Source organism: Alnus glutinosa, chromosome 9 (assembly GCF_958979055.1).
Source record: "Alnus glutinosa chromosome 9, dhAlnGlut1.1, whole genome shotgun sequence".
Lineage (NCBI taxonomy): Eukaryota > Viridiplantae > Streptophyta > Magnoliopsida > Fagales > Betulaceae > Alnus > Alnus glutinosa.
In genome coordinates, this window is record NC_084894.1 from 18,457,017 (window position 1) to 18,475,203 (window position 18,187).

General features: G+C 35.0%; 2 protein-coding genes across 2 annotated transcripts in view; both read left to right on the plus strand.

Moving 5' to 3' along the window:
• The window catches only part of LOC133877265 (probable pyridoxal 5'-phosphate synthase subunit PDX2), a 28,864-nt gene extending 25,706 nt beyond the window's left edge, over positions 1-3,158 (plus strand). The window contains exons 6-7 of the mRNA XM_062315506.1: positions 2,654-2,751; positions 2,821-3,158. Coding sequence (XP_062171490.1) covers positions 2,654-2,751; positions 2,821-2,947 — 225 coding nt within the window. The 3' untranslated portion in view covers positions 2,948-3,158. The remainder of the gene's footprint in view (positions 1-2,653; positions 2,752-2,820) is intronic.
• Positions 3,159-15,019: 11,861 nt separating this feature from the next.
• On the plus strand, positions 15,020-16,761 carry LOC133878657 (uncharacterized). Its single transcript, XM_062317231.1, has 2 exons — positions 15,020-15,411; positions 15,905-16,761. Exons 1-2 carry the CDS (start codon positions 15,093-15,095, stop codon positions 16,639-16,641), a joined length of 1,056 nt encoding a protein of 351 aa, XP_062173215.1. The 5' UTR covers positions 15,020-15,092; the 3' UTR covers positions 16,642-16,761.
• Positions 16,762-18,187: the final 1,426 nt, after the last annotated feature.

Sequence of the window (18,187 nt, forward strand, 5' to 3'; positions counted from 1 at the left end):
AGGAAGCCCCCAACGGAAGACCTAGATACTTCATCGGCAGAATGTCAACCCCACACCCTAGGATATCGGCTAAACTTCCCACTTGATTTACTTCACCCACAAGAATTAAATCTGACTTGGCCTAATTAACCTTCAAGCCTGATGCAGCTTCAAACAGAAGAAAGAGACTTTGAAGATAGCGCAACTGAGAAGGACGAACATTGCAAAAGATCAAAGTATCATCGGCAAACAGCAAATGAGTGAAAGTAGCATTGCCAACTTTGAAGCCTTCAAGTAGACCCCCCCACTGACCGTAGCAGAAATCATTCGACTCAAAGCCTCCATCACAAAAGCAAACAACAAGGGTGAGAGAGGATCCCCTTCTGTTAAATTTTTAACGTTCACATTATACCCAATTTGAAGACGACATGTGTCCCATTGAATAGCAAAAAATATAAAAATAAAAGGAAAAAATAGAAAATTATAAATATAAGTATAAAAAACAAAAAGGAAAACTAAAATAATTATAAAAAAACCATTTTTTCTTGTGGCGGTCTGACCACCCCCATATTCTCTTGGGGTGATTTCCTTTTCTTTTTCTATCGCTTTCTCACTTACGAAACAAAGCATAAAGCACAAAGATAGAGACATACACATATATGTTTCGTTATGATGGTTTGTTATGATGCTAGATTGATCATTTTTGTAACCCATGCACTTAAAACTTGCTTTGTATTGCCCTTGGGTGCAAACAATTCTTTGGGGCCTGCCTGCCGGCGAAGCCGGAGTATTACTTAATCCGTGTAGATGGGGCGCTTTACATGGGTTCGAGGTTTTCTTGACAGGTTTGGGTACACGAAGTGACACTGCCTTGAAGGGGTTCCTCGTCATAAAAAAAAACTTGCTTTATATTGCTTTTTCTACATCTTCTTAGCCACCAAACATAGGCATGTATGTTTTTCTTTGGTAGTCAGAGGGGTTCATTTCCTTGCATTGTTTTCTCTCAGCAATGTAATTCAAGACTTGGCGGCTTAGCTAGCCCGCCCTCTATTTGCAATTCGATGTGACAAGACCACTTGGTTTGCATCTCCAAAAGAGCCCGTCCCTTTTGGATTTGATTCAAATGTGGCTCTCTACAAATTGCTTTCAAATTGGTGACCCAATGCCAAAAAGATCACATGGGTGCTAATGATAAGCTTAAGGCCATTGGAAGTGGTTTGACCACCCTCAGAAAATTTGACTTTTTTATTTTTATTTTTGTTTTTTTATATCTATATTTATAATTTTTTTTTTTAATCAATGGGATATTGACGCACATTACAACTCTGAAGTTAATCAACAACTCAAAGAGTCATAGTAGAACTCTTAATAGATTATCAGGTTAATAAGGTTCAATGTAATTAGAATACTATCTAGGTTCGTGATTCTTATCTAGCCATACCCGAATGCTAGGGATAAGCTTTATCGTGTAAATCATGGTAGTCATAGATATCTTGTAGTCTTGTAAACTCTATATATACTTTAATACACACTCACTAGATGAGTAAGAGAAAAACTGAATTATTCAGTCAAAGTATTGTGTGATTCTATATGGTATTAGAGCCCTTATAGACTAACGTTTTCTCCATTCCTTTGTTTTTTTTTTTCTCCTCGTCAACATGTCTGGATCCATTGCCTCATCCACTATCTCTTCCCCCACTCGTTCCACACAAATCCACCCTTCCAATCCTTCCGCTTCCAATGTGGTGTTTCACTGTTCCAAATATGAATCGCGACCTGAATATTAAGCTCTCCAACACCAACTTCACCGGCTGGAGAACTCAAATTCTGGCCTACATCAAAGGCCAAGATGCATTTAGTGTCAAAGTATTGTGTGATTCTATATGGGACACTTGTCGTTTTCTGATTGAGTATGACATGACAATACAATTAAAAATTGAACGGAATGATGTATGTGATAATGTTTTTAACCTTAGGAAGTAAATTTATAACTTTTGACCCTTAGAGAATGATTTGATAAAAGGCTATACTTCAGGACCACTTCAGCATTTTTCCAAAAAAAGAAAAAGAAAAAAAAGAAAGACCAGTTAGTTGTTAAATTACCACTTATCCCAAAAGCTTAAGTTGATAGGAAGAATTAGATTTAATCACTTAATCAATACTTTAACACTCTCCCTCACGTGTTGGTTCAGACTTCCTTTTAATAAGTGAGGCCCAACACGTGGAATATTTAATTGAAATGAGAGGTAAATGACGGAGTCAAGGTTCGAACTCAGGACCTTTGGCTCTGATACTATATTAAATTACCACTTATCCTAAAAGCTTAAATTGATAGGAAGATATAAATTTAATTACTTAATCAATACTTTAAATATTAGTGACTATAGCCATACACAATATGCCACTGGAAGTAGTTACCTTGAAAGTAATAATATCAATTAGTTAGTCTACTTATGATGGCATTTACTTATAAGTAATGTTTATTGCACAACTTTCGTATAACTTTTGTACAACTTAACAACTTTTTTTAAGATCAACCATTGGATATTTATGGCCCACATGTAGGAAAACAGATCCAATGGTTGATCACAAAAAAAGGTTAAAGTTGTACAATCGTTGTACGAAAGTTGTACAATAATCATTTCTTTTTACTTATACATTATCGATATTTCAGGAGAAAAATTGGTCTGAAAAGAAAGTGATTGTAGCTGTAAGGCAGGGCAACTTGCTAGCGACAGCCTTTCATCCTGAATTGACAGCAGATACTCGATGGTAGATGTATTTTCCAATGTTCAATTATTTTATGACACTATATGAGGATCTAAACAATTGCTTTTGCAGGCATAGTTACTTTTTGAAGATGGCAAGCAATGCTTTTGAAGGAGCCTCAGGTAGCATTGTTTCTGTTGGAGGAATGGATTTAAGTTTAAACAAACAGCCAAGGAACGACCTTCCTATATTTCAGTAGTTGCAGTGAGAAACTAATAATCATCTTTACCACATGTTCTTTTTCTGAATAATTGTTCTTCGCCTTAAAGGCTGACATCCATATTGATTCATTGAACAAGTATTCTCTATGTTTGGTTTAGTTTTGAGGCAGACATCCAGTTCTGCATTACAGATGGTGTATATAAAATTTGAACATCACTTCTTTATGGTAGCTTGAAATTTTTATTGAAGTGATTATATTTAGTCAATTGGGTTCTTGTTAAATGTCAATGTACACATATGTATGTAAAAGTGACCATGTGGCATTTACCATTAATGTTTTATTAGGACATTTATGCTCAAATAAAGAGGATTAAAGCTGCTTAGGCATGTGATGGATACAAATCTATTGATTTTGTCTCTCTTTAAAGGCCAGCGGCCGGCCTCTTCAGTGATGATAGCCCGGCGATCGTAGAGTCGACGATCAGGATGACACTTATCAGGCAAAATGTAACCCCCGATTTCTTCTTGACAATGGAATTTTAGCTGAACTTGTACATGATGATGCATAAATAACAGAATTATTGTCCGGTTAGTAGGTTTCCGATGCTCTTATCTTCCAAATCTACGTACATGTTCACATACATATCTAGGGTTTATTCGGTAAACTAAAGTAGGTTTAAGCAAATACGTAGATTGTAAAATCTACCAATAATAATAGGAATAACTACAGAAAAACAACAGCAATAATAAGAATGACGATGATGATATAAATGGATATATAAAAAAATGAGAAAAGTACACACTCCCTTAAATTACTACTCTATTGTTAATGTGCCTCATAAACTACTATTTGTGTCAATGTTTTTCTTTTTTCTAAACTATTAAAAAATGTCAATGTCCCTCGTAAAGCCAACAAAAAAGACAAAAATAACCTTTAAAAAGTTTCAACAAGACAAATATATCCTTATAAATTCGAAAAGAAACTAAAACTAATTTTTTTTTTCAATTAAAAAGAAAAAGATTTTTTTTTTTTTTTTAAAGATTGAATTTATTTATTTATTTATTTTTAAAGAGAGAAAAATGAGAATTCTAGGGGTGGCTCAAACTGAAATTATATAAAACAAAATCTAAAAAATAACTTTTCGGATTTTTTTATGAATGATATTTTTGTTATTGTGGGGCACATTGACATTGTTTGGTAATTCAGGGGAGTATATTAATACAATTGGTAGTTTTGAGAGCACATTGACAAATGAGTAGTAGTTTAAGAGGGGTATGTGCATTTTTCCCAAAATAAATATATAAATGCATTACTCAAATTTTAGAAGTCACTCTTGTGTCCCTCAAAGAATGATGTGACTTTTAAAATTATCACTTAATTGATTAAAATTCAATAGTGATCAATGACAAACTCAATGATGATTTTAAAAGTCACATTGTTTTTGGAGGGACACAAAAATGACAAAAGAGTGACTTCTAGCATTACTCATCTAATTATCACCATATTCGTAATGTTTTTATTTTGTTATGTCCTCTCAATTTACCATTGGGATTGCAATACCCCATTTTGCGCTCAAATGACAAAAATATCATTTGTTAGTATTTGTTTAATCATTTTCAGATTTTTGTTTTTGTCTTTGTATTTTTTTATCTAAATTTTTTATTTTTGTTTTTTCAAAATTTTCAATCTTATGCATGGTATTTTTATCATTTCGGATTGCTGAATGGGATATTGCGAAAAAGAGAAAAGAGAAAAAAAAGAAAAAAGAAAAAAGAAAAAGTAGTTAGATGGGGTAAATTTAGTTTTACATCAATTTTATTTATTATCCCTGATCCGGAACTAACATTTTTCTTTCCTTGGGCAGTACCTCCCAATTATGTTGCGTCTATTTGTTAATGTGTTTTGAGAATGATTTTTTGTTTGAAAAAAAATGTTATGATATAACATAAAGATGAAACTAATTTTAAGAATTTTATATTTTAAGATATTAGTTACTGTTTTTATTTTGAGAATAAAAAACGAAACAAAGATAGAAGAGAAGTATTTTTTTTAACGTTTATTTATTTATTTATTATTATTATTTTTTTTCTTATGATGATGAAGCCATGTGAGCTCCAACCAATGTTTTTTTTTTTTTTTTTTTTTGCCTTTTTTTGCCTTCATTGGATTGATAAACCAACAGGACGGCGCCGGCAAACGTGTTATTGCATCAACTCTATGGTTGACTTTCGTTTTTTTTTTTCTTACGATTGACTTTGATACGTAGTTCAGGGTGAGATCCTCTCAAATTATTTGTTTGAATTTGAAAGAATTCGAACAGGTGATTGTGAGAGATTACCTATGAGACCTATTTGACCGAATAAGAAGTTAGACAATCTAATTTTTATTCGGTCAGGTGAGTCTCATAAATATTTTCTCATAATCACTTACCTGAATTTTTTCAAATTCTAACAAATAATTTAATAGGATCTTAATCAGTAATTAGGAGGTCATGTGGAAAAAAATTTCACTTTTGAAATCTTCGTACGGAGAACTTCTCACTTAATTGCAGCATAAATTTCAAGATGATTTTGGTTGAGAATGCGACTTTAATTCATTAATTCTATCAATGTTAGTGCAAATAATAATAATAAAAAATCTAGAATATCATTGCATCCAAGGCATTAAAGAGGTCCTAATAGAGGCGTGATTCACAGGGGCCGAGTTACCGATCCTGCCCGCCCCTTTTCATGAAAAAAAGATTTTATTTTATTTTATTTTATTTTTTATCATCAAAAAGTAACTCATCAGAAGTTACTTTTTGATAAAAAAAAATAAAAATAAAAAATCATTTTTTAATAAAAAATGCAGGTTGCACTACAAAAATAGAAGCATTTTGACGCGTATCTACAGTACCCATTACTGTAGACACGCGTCCAATTTGACACGTGTCTTTGGAGACACGTGTCTAATTGTACAGCCGTCCAAAATGGACACGTGTATTAAATACACGTGTCAAATTGGACACGCTTATTTAATACACGTGTCCAATTGGACACGCGTATGAAATACTCGTGTCCAAATGGACACGTGTATTATTACACGTGTCCATTTTGGACGCGTGTCTAAATACACGCGTCCAATTGGACGCGCGTATTAAATACGCGTGTCCAATTGGACACGTGTAATAATACACGTGTCCATTTGGACATGAGTATTTCATACGCGTGTCCAATTGGACACGTGTAATAATACACGTGTCAAACTGTTATTTTTTGCAAAATATATATTAAAAAAAAAAATTTTGTGTTGTATTAATTTTTTAAAACAAAAAAAATAAAAACTCCTTATCTTATTAATCATACAAATCTTTGAAAATACGGTGTACATAACTTATACACATAAAATTAGGTTTGAAAACTATATGCTATATGTAAATTTTATGGTTGGAATTTATACTTTTTAGGTTCCTTATTTATATATATATAGTATACTAATAAGTACGTAAACCCTAACCTAATTTACATATTGTACTATATGCATAATTAAACAAATTTGGTGCTATATATCTAATTAAACCAAATAGTTCAAATTAGGGTTTAGTTTTGTACACCATCTACGTTTAGAAACAAAAAAAAAAAAAAAAAAAATTAAACATAACAAAGTTAAAAAACCTATAATTAATACTATATATATAGATATACATGCATGTAAACGGTTTAGAAACTATATACAGTAACCTTGCTATTTATGGCTATATATAGTAAATGCAATTATTTTAAGAGTTCTGCGCTACATAATGAATTAAATATTTATAGTTTAGTCCCTCATATAGTACATACATTTAGGGTTTATGGCTATATATAGTACATACACTTAGGGTTAGGGTTTATAGCTATATATAGTGTATATAGTATATACACTTAGGGCTAGGGTTTATACCTATATATAGTATATATACTTAGGATTATGGTTTATCGATATATATAGTATATACACTTAGGGTTTGGGTTTTAAGGTTTATAGGTATATATAATATATACACTTAGGGTTATGGGTTATAATTTAATTGATTTTACATTTAATGAATAATAATGTCAATATATTTTTCATGTGTCATTATTGTACACTTTTAAATATATATATATTAAATCATGAGCAGTTCAAAATTAGATTGTTCCGATATATATAGTATATACACTTAAACTTATGATTTATAGCTATATATAGTATACATACTTAGGGTTAGGGTTTATCACTATATATAGTATATACACTTAGGGTTAGGGTTTATAGCTATATATAGTATATATACTTAGGGTTAAGGTTTATCGCTATATATAGTATATACACTTAGGGTTAGGGTTTTATGGTGTATAGGTATATATAATATATACACTTATCGCTATGGGTTATAATTTAATTGATTTTACATTTTATGAATAATAATGTCAATATATTTTTCATGTGTTATTATTATACACTTTTAAATATATATATTAAATCATGAGCAGTTCAAAATTAGATTGTTCCGATATATATAGTACATATACTTAGGATTATGATTTATAGCTATATATATATATATATAGTACATGTACTTAGGGTTATGGTTTATAACTATATATATATATATATATACTTTTGGACAGAGGATTAGGGTTAGGGTTTATGACTATATACAGTACGTACCCTTAGGATTATAGTTTATAGCTATATATAGTCTATGCACTTAGGGTTAGAGTTTAATTTTATGGTTAGGTTTTAGTTTTTATTTTTTATTTAGGGTTTAATATAGTATATATACTTAGTGTTAGAGTTTAATTTTAGGGTTAGGGTTTAGTTTTAAATTATAGTTTACGGTTTAGTTTTAGCGCGTAAGGTTTAGCTATATGTACGGTACATACATTTAGGGCTGCATGAGTTTGTATTTTTTTTTTTTATGTGGTTAAATTATATAAATACATATATATAATTTTTTTTTAAATAAATACAATTGGGGACGTGTATTTAAATACACGTCCCGGATTGGACACGTGTACTCAGTACATGTGCCCAATCCTTTGGCCAGGACAGCTGCGCGGGAGTTCTCCCGTGCGCCACCTGGCCTTGCTGTGCGTCTATATGTGTATATATATATATATATAAATTTTAAAATTCAAATAATAATATATTAAATATATATATAGGAAATGGGTAGCTTCCTCTGGAAGCTACCCATTTCTGATCACTCTCTCTCTCTCTCTCTCTCTCTCTCTCTCTCTCTCCCCCTCTCCGTCGACACATACAGCAGCACCGGACAGCTCCCGGCCACCGCGATCCGCCCTTCCCGCCGGTGAGACGCCCTCTCTCCACCTCTCCTTTGCTCGGTTCTCGGTCTCTCTCTCTCTCTCTAATATCTCGCTCTGTCTCTCCCTCTCTCTCTACCTTTCTCTCTCTATCTCTCTCTTCCTCTCTATCTCTTTCTCTCTCTGTCTACCTCTCTCTCTCTATCTCCCTCTTCCTCTCTATCTCTTTCTCTCTCTACCTCTCTCTCTCTCTCTCTCTCTCTCTCTCTCTCTCTGTATCTCTCTCTGCCTCTCTCAGTATACTCTCTCTCTCTCCCTCTCTCGCTCTCTCCCTATCTCTCTCTTCTCTCTCTCTGTATCTCTATGTCTCTCTCTCTCTCTCTCTCTCTCTCTCTCTCTCTCTCTCTCTGCCTCTATCTCTCTCTGCCTCCCTCTCTCTCTGTATCTCTACGGCTCTGTCTCTCTCTCTCTCTCTCTCTCTTTGTAATAATATTAAGTTAGTTTTTTTGTAATTTTGTGTTTTTTATTTTTGCTGATAGTATTAATTTGTTCCTCCCAAAAAATGCAGGTACAAAAAATACAACAATCAGTAGTATATTACATCACAGAGTATAGGATTGTGAGTAATTTTCAAAATTTGTTTCCTACATTTTTTGGCTATAATAAATTTCAAATATTTCACTGTATTTATTTATATATTTTTCTTAATTGTTTATCATTGCAGTATTACTATATATTGTTGTATCATTTTTTTGATTTTTCTGTGGTTGGTTATTATGCATGGAAAATATGCATGCGTACAGTTGTATGTTTTTTGGTGATATATTTTACCATTTAGAAATTTGTGTTGTTATTATCATTTTCGACAATTATCATATTTTGGTTTTTGGGAATTCTATAAAACCGAAATCTGACAAAATGACTCAACAAAATGATCCTCATATAGAAAATCACTTTTTAAAAATAAAATTATAGAATTGTTTAAACTAAAATTGAAACAAGTATATCGTACTATTCGTTTTTGGTATTTTCTTAAAAAAACAATTTGAGAAACATAAAATGACCCAAAATATTTAATTTATGACCAAAAACCCTTAAAAAAACCAAAAAACCAAGCTCCTTAACCCTAAACCACTAAAAAAAAACAAACACCCTAACCATAAACCCTTTACAAAAAGCAAAACCCTAACCCTAAAGCCCAAACCCTATAACAAAACAAAAACTCTAACCCTAACCTTAAACCATTTTTTTTAAAAAAATACCTTAACACCCTAACCCTAAACACTAAATTCATAACCGTAAACCGTAAACCCTAAGCCCTAACTCTAAACACGGAACAATAAACCCCTTTTTTTTAAAAAAAGAAACACCCTAAACCCATATTTGTTTTTGTTTTTTTACAAAAAGAACATTCAACTCTTAAAACAAAACAAAAACCCTAACCCAAGAAAAAACCCTAAACTAAAACCCTCTAAACCCTTAAGAAAAAACTAAAACCCTAACCCTAAACCCTTAAAAAAACAAAAAATTCCTATACTTCCAAAAAAAAAACTAAAACCCTAAACCCTAATCCTAAACCCTTTTTCCAAAAAAAAAAATCCTACACTTTCTAAAAAAAAAACCCTACCCTAAACCTTAAACCCTAAATCCTAAACCCTAAACCCTAAAAAAAAAATTCCTACACTTTCTAAAAAAAAAACCCTAACCCTAAACCTTAAACCCTAAAAAAAATATATCCTACACTTTCTAAAAAAAAATACCCTAACCCAAAAAAAAAAAAAAAAAAATCCTACAGTTTCTAAAAAAAATACCCAAACCCTAAACCCTAGAAAAAAAAAAAATCCTTCATTTTCTAAAAAAAAAACCCTAACCCTAAACCTTAAATCCTAAATCCTAAACCCTAAACCCTAAAAAAAAAATCCTACACTTTCAAACCCTAAAAACCTTAACCCTAAACCTTAAACCCTAAACCCTAACAAACCCTAAACCCTAAAAAAAAAAAATATCCTACACTTTCTAAAAAAAGAAACCCTAACACTAAAAACAAAAATCCTAACCTTAAACCCTAAACCCTAAGAAACTAAAACCCTAAACCCTAATCCTAGATCCTTAAACAAAAAAAAATCCTACACTTTCAAACCCTAAAAACCCTAACCCTAAACCTTAAAGCCTAAACCCTAACAAACCCTCAACCCTAAACCCTAAAAAAAAAATATCCTACACTTTCTAAAAAAAGAAACCCTAACACTAAAAACAAAAATACAAACCTTAAACCCTAAACCCTAAGAAACTAAAACCCTAAACCCTAAACCCTAAACCCTAATCCTAGATCCTTTTAAAAAAAAAAAAATACTACACTTTCTAAATAAAAACCCTAACCCTAAACCATAACGAACCCTAAACCCTAAACCCTAAAAAAAAAATATCCTACACTTTCTAAAAAAATAAACCCTAACAATAAAAACAAAAATCCTAACCTTAAACCCTAAACCCTAAGAAACTAAAACCCTAAACCCTAACAAACCCTAATCCTAGATCCTTAAAAAAAAAAAAAAAAAAAATCCTACAATTTCTAAATTTATACCCTAACCCTAAACCCTAAACCCTAAACCATAACAAACCCTAAATCCTAAACCCTAAACCGTAAACCCTAACAAACCCTAAACCATAAACCCTAAACCATAACAAACCCTAAACCCTAAACCATAACAAACCCTAAACCCTAAACCCTAAACCGTAAATCCTAATAAACCCTAAACCAATTTCCGGTGAGAGTCAGATGCCAGATGTGGGGGGGAGCCAGAGTACCCATGAGGAGGACGTTGCGATGTTGGGTACCGATCAGTTGGCCCCCGGTAGCCCCCAGGGTATGGATTCAGATGATGATCAGCAGCCTCCACCAGCCGGAGGAGTTGGCGAGGAGGTTGCAGGCGACCCAGCGACCCAGCACATAGGGATTGAGCAGATTCAGTTGATGGGTAAGTACATATTTAGACATCCTTAAAACTCATATTATGTTACCAACATATTTTTTTTTTGTTTGGAAAAAAATAACTATTTGATTACAATTTGTTTATATATATATATATATATATATATATATATATATATATATATATATATGTTATTTATTGTTAACCAATTAAATGTTGAATATTTTTTTCATTAGGGTACAACCCAGACGGGACCATTTACTATGAGGTGATTGACGACCCAGCGAGAAACTGGGTGCTCCCGAGGGGGAAGAAGGTTGTATTGCAGTACAATGCTGCTATACAACCTGTAGGACGAGCTTGCAATCGTTTTCGGCGGGCAGAGGGAAAGATGATCAGGAGTGGGTCCTACATACACATGAGGGACGAATGAGCGAGGGTAAATAAGCAGATTAAGCAGTCAATGTGGGACGCGCTGATGGTATGTTTATGAATATAATTTAATTATTTATTTGAATTAAACTTTAGATTAATGTTTTTCTTGAAGTTTTTAAACCTATAATGCTTTGATTGAATGTGCAGGAGGAGTTCTATCTACATGTATCAGTAGACGCGCGTAGGGCACAACAGGAGGCGTTGAATGATATTGGCCGTAAGCACCGCTCGTGGAAGTCGAGGTTCAAAACCAAACTATGTATTGGAGACGGTGACACGCCCGAGAGTATCCGTGCGAGAATGCCGGACAATTTTTTTGAGGAGTATGATGCAGCAGATGTAGAGTTCCTGCTGAGAGATTGGTGCAGGGAGCATAAAATCGTATGTAGGCCAAAAAAATGTCAACTATTTTTTAATAACAGTTCATTTAATTTTAGTTTTAATTTAAGTGTGTCAATGCTTACATTTTTATTTTCATGTTCAATGCGTAGGCAACCTCTGAACGGATGAAGAGGTTGCGGGAGCAGAATGACCTTCCCCATTGTGCGGGATCTAAAAGTTATGCCAGATTTAATCACGAGGAGGTATGAAAATATATATGTTTATGTTTTTCATATTTGTTGGTAATTGTTTTTCTTTTTCTTTATACTATTTTTATCACTATCTGTTTGTTATATATGTCAACTGCATGACGACAGACATGTACATCTGGCACGCCCCCCACTCGCGCCGCGTCGTTCGTGAAGACCCACATAAGGAAGGACGGCACTTACGTGAACGAACGTACACGGGTCCTATGCGTATGCTACTGATTTAATTTACTAATATTTTTAAATTATGTGTGATATGTCATTATTCAATATATGACTTTTTCATGTTGACGACGTACAAGAGAGGATGACGCAGAGTTTATCCAGTGATCCAGCAGCCACGCAAAGCGTCTCTGCAGACACGGTGCGTTGGGCACCGAACGACGCTTACGAACAGGCGGTTGGGAGGCCTGAGTATGCAGGGAGGGTTCGGCAGGTTGGGCCGAACGTCACACCTGTTCGGGGGACATGTTTCTCATATAGGCCTCGGTCACAGGGGGGACCATCTCAGGGCACGTCTCGGGATTGGGCCGAACAGTCTCGGAAGATGGAAGAGATCCAAGCGGAGCTACAGGCTGAGCGAGCGAGGAATGACCGGTTGGAGCAGCGCGTGCAATAGTTCGACGGCATAGAGCAGCGCATGCGACAGTTTGAGGTCTTCATGTCCTCCATGGGAGTATCAGCACCATGTCTTGGTGCTCAGTTTTCACCTGCACACGTAGGTAGTACGTCGTCTGTTAGTAGTGTATCTGCAGGTATGATTTATATTGTGTGTAGGACAAAATTAATTTCAATTTGTTTTCATTACCCCTTTAATTTTGCAAGTAATATTATATACTTTAATTGTCTATATTATTTGCAGGTAATTCGACAACAGTTGGTACGTTGTCGCCTGTTGGACGACAGCTAAGCCAGCACTCCACTGTTGCTACACCTTCGCCCGCTACACCATTCATTGCGCAGCAATCGCCGGTTGGCGAGAACACGCCTGGGACAGTACCTCGTGATTCGCAGGGACGCCCTTCAGATTTGTAGATATTTTGTGTAATTATTTTTTGTTCGTAAATATTTGCTTGTTAACGAATATTTTATTAACTATTGGTTTGTGTAATATGATTTCGTGCTGTTTTTGGGTAAAATAAATAAATATTGTGTTATTTGTGGTCGGAAATTATAAAATCTGAAAAAAAAAAAAAAATTAATTAACCCAAATAAATTTAAAAAAACAATAACAAAATTAAATTTAAAAAAAAAAAATCCAAATTCAGTTTTTTATTTAAATAAAATTTAAATTTAATTATTTAATTGTATTTTTAATTTTTTTTTTTTTTAAAAAAATTAAATTTGACACGTGTATTGTAATACACGTGTCAAATTTGATACGTGTATTACAATACACGTGTCAAAACATTTTGACACGAGTATTGGAATACACGTGTCAAATTGTGCAGTTAGTGACATGCACATTTGACACGCGTCTCACGCGTGTCAAAATGAACGTGTCAAACTGTTTGACACGTGTACGACACTGTACACGTGGCAAAATGCACGTGGCAAAATGAAGTGATTTTTGTAGTGTTGGGGGACAGAAAAACGTCCCCAAAAATCATTTCCCATCCTAATAACCTGAATTTTGTGTCATTTGAACATTAGCCGTAGCTTAGCTAATACGGCATTATATTAACAAATATTTGAGGGAGCGTCATGTGGTTTCGATCGTTTAGGTCTTTTCTATGCGGCTTCTAGCAAGTAAATGTTATTATAATCACGCTCAAGTAGAATAGTCACAATTAATCTCTTCTGCTTGCACTTTTTAATTAGAGGGAAAAAAAAAATGTATACGCTTCCTACGGTTTTAGAGGTCCATAATTGTAGGGCTCGCAAGCTCCATATATATGTCCGGCCAATTGGCTCATATGCCCCTTTTCTTTAATTACAATCAAAGGCTATTCATATATTAATATAGCATTGTGGTATGATCCAAGCTATTTTCAACTAGCCAGACAAAGAAATGTGTCTTTAACAGCGGCTGCTTTCCTGCTTAAGTTTAAATTTTAAAAAAATATGCATGTAGCTTTCTTCATTAATTAATTTCTTCTTAATTTAAAGTCAACCCACTTAATTTTGAAAGTTTATGTAAAAGTTCATGGGTCTATTGACACTCTCAAAAAAACGTATTAAAAGAGACGGATACACCATGACTTATAAAGTACCTAGGTGAAGGAAATCTTAGCGAAATGAGACACTTTAACATGCCACCTCACGTGTAGATATTAATGACCAAATACGTAAACAACAGGAGGAAAATATCCATCATCATAAGAAACTTGGAGTTTTGATACCATGTAAAAGTCAATGAGCCAATTAACATTCTCAAAAGACGCATTGAGAGAGAAGGAAACACCATAGCTTATAAAGTATCCAGGTGAAGAAAATCTTAGCGATGTGGGACACTTTAATAATTTCAACTAAAACTTTTGGCGGAATATGAAGTCTCATGCAGAAAAATGTATATGAACCACATTTCAAAAAGCCAAACCTTTTAATTAAGGTTCTTGCAAACCTAAGACCTCGGAGAAAATGTTGCTGTCTTACCAAGTGGTTAATTTATCACAAGCTTACGCAAGCACAAGCTTTGTCAAGTTTCATGTGTCTTTTTTCTTAAAAAATACTCAAAACCTCTATATATACTCAAAGCTAGCAATATATCTATAAGGAATGATTGTAGAAGAGCTCTTTCTTAGCTGTTTATTTAGAGGAAGAAGAAAAGCCACCTGAATTAAGGCGAACTCCAAGGCCTATTTCTCACCAGAACAGTCTTTTAAAGGCCCCCTTTGCACCCTCTACCCTTTCCATCTCTTTCCTCCGTTCTCATAGCAATAGGGAATCTACAGAAAGGGAAGAGAAATAATTAAGCGAAAGTGCAGTTACATTATACATCATATAATTCATAGAGATGGATAAAATAAAGTCATGCATTTTGCTGGCTTTCTTTATTCTAGTCCTCTCCATGGATGTGATCATTGCTCAGGGTGCGAGTGGCAACAATGGCAATGGCAATGGTAATGGGAACAGCGGCAATGACACAACAGATTACAAATTGCTGGCACCGGCAAAAACGGGAGAGGAACGAGCTAACTGCAATGCAAAGGGGGCATGCAACTCCAAAACCCTGCAGTGTCCATCTCAATGCCCGAAGAGGAAGCCCAAGCACAACAAGAAGACGAAGGGGTGCTTTGTCGACTGCAGTAGCAAGTGCGAAGTCACTTGCAAGTGTAAGCATCCTTTCCAACGAACTTTTTCTATCTTCTTTATTACTTCAATTATTTATTACATTTAACGTACACCTTATTTTGTGTCTCTATTGCAAACGTCGAGAGCGTATTTAAAAGCGAGACATTTTATTTAGTACACTAATTGGATCCTCCCATCTTCATTTTTTGAAAATTAACTATTGAATTTTTACGCATCCTATGGTTGATCTTCAAAATAGAAGGATATGAGAAGGGTAGGAGAAAGCATTTCTCTTTAAAGAAAAATGATTTATTTCTTCTCATAGTCCTTCTTTCATCCCCTACTTTTCAAAATTACCATTAAATTTGTGGAGTTCATGTGTATCTCTCACATGGCCTCACAGATCTAATAATAATTTTGAGAAGTGTGAAGATGAGATAAGGACAAGAAGATGATGTATGTCACGTCTCCTCTTTAAAAGCAGGCAAATATATATTGAATCTCAACTAACACCGAGTTCGTGCCATTTGGCAGGGAGAAGAGCCAACTGCAACGGATATGGCTCCCTCTGTTATGATCCTCGGTTTGTTGGTGGGGATGGTGTAATGTTCTACTTCCATGGAGCAAAGGGCGGAAACTTTGCCATTGTTTCAGATGATAACCTCCAGGTCAATGCCCATTTCATCGGAAGCCGACCACAAGGAAGGACTCGTGACTTTACGTGGGTCCAAGCCCTGGCTATCATGTTTGACACTCACACCATTGTCATTGCAGCAAAGAGAGTCTCAAAATGGGACGACAATGTTGATGCTCTCACTGTAAGTTGGGATGGTGAGGCTGTTGACATCGCTATTGATGGAGAGGCTGAATGGAGGACTAATGGTGAAACAAGAGAAGTTATAGTTGAAAGAACCGACGATGCTAACAATATAAGAGTTTCCATTGCTAGGCTGGTTGAAATAGACATTAGGGTGAGACCCATTGGAGAAAAAGAAAACTGGGTTCACAAGTACCAGTTACCGGCAGATGATGCTTTTGCTCACTTGGAGACGCAGTTCAGGTTTTCCAACCTAACAGATCTTGTTGAGGGAGTGTTGGGTAAGACATACAGACCAGACTATGTTAGCCCTGTCAAGATTGGGGTTCCCATGCCAATGATGGGTGGGGAGGACAAGTACCAGACTCTATCTCTCTATTCACCTCTTTGTAAAGCTTGCAGGTTTCAGAGGCAAACTGGGTTCGGTGCTATGAAAGAACTTGCTCAATATTGAAGAAAATCCTGATAAATAAACATCGTCCTTTGTATCAAATCAGGTGTAAGGACGTTCATCCTATTTTACGTCTTCAGCTTTGTATTCAGTTAAAAACAAAAATAAGCGCTCTAAAGTTCGCCCATGACACGATCCTTTCCATAAACTTTTAAGAGATCATTTTACAAACAGTTGTATGTCGATACAAGGGGAAGTTATATGGTGAATGAAAATTTATTTATTTACTTATAATTAATATATGAAAAATACGGAGAAGAACTTGGATATATTTTTTGACACACTAAAACTTGTACAAGTATTACGTACAAATTTATATAAGTAGGGTGAGATACATATCCATTTTAGTTCACTACAAAAATCACAACAATTGGACGCGTGTCTACAGTACCGATTACTGTAGACACGCGTCCAATTAGACACGTGTATCTTAATACACGTGTCTAATTGTACCGTGTCCACAAATGGACGCGTGTATGTAATACACGTGTCCAACTGTTATTTTTTTTCCAAATATAATTTTTTTGAATTAAATAGAATTTTAACAATTAGGGACGTGTATTTAAGTATTAAATACGCATGTCCAATTGGACACGCGTATTTAATACGCGTGTCCAACTGTTATTTTTTTCCAAATATAATTTTTTTTGAATTAAATAGAATTTTAACAATTAGGGACGTGTATTTAAATACACGTCCCGGATTGGGCACGTGTACTGTTTGGCCAGAACGTGTATATGTGTTTTCTCCCGGTTATATGTGTTTTTTCCCGCGTATATATATATATATATATATATATATATATATATATATATATATATATATATATATATATATATATATATATATATATATATATATATATAGATCGGAAATGGGTAGCAGAAACCCATTTCCGATCTGAATTCTCTCTCTCTCTCTCCCTCTCTCTCTCTCTCTCCCTCTCCGTCACAGCCGCGCCGGCCAGCTTCCGGCCACCGCGCATCAGCCCTTCCCGCCGGTGAGACGCCCTCTCTCCACCTTTCTCTGCTCGGTTCTCGGTTCTCGGTCTCTCTCTCTCTACCTCTCTCTCTCTCCCTCTCCATCACAGCCGTAGCGGCCAGCTTCTGGCCACCGCGCATCCGCCCTTCCCGCCGGTGAGCCGCCCTCTCTCCAGCTCTCTCTGCTCGGTTCTCGGTCTCTCTCTGTAACGACCCACCCCCAATGACACAATATTGTCCGCTTTTGGTTCACCATATCAGACTTCCCAGGAGGTCACCCATCCTGGGATTGCTCTCGCAGCGGCTCGCTTAACTACGGAGTTCTGATAGGTTCATGACCATCACGGCTTTAAAACGCGTTGTGTCATAAAGGGTGCATTTATACATATAAGCACATCCTCATTCCCAGGCGATGTGGGACGTCACAATCACCCCCTCTTTGGACCCAGCTTCCCCGCTGGCGTCCCTCTCATTGGGCTTGTGCACGCTCCCACTATCTCAGGCTGGGCAATGGCTCTGATACCATTTGTAACGACCCACCCCCAATGACACAATACTGTCCGCTTTTG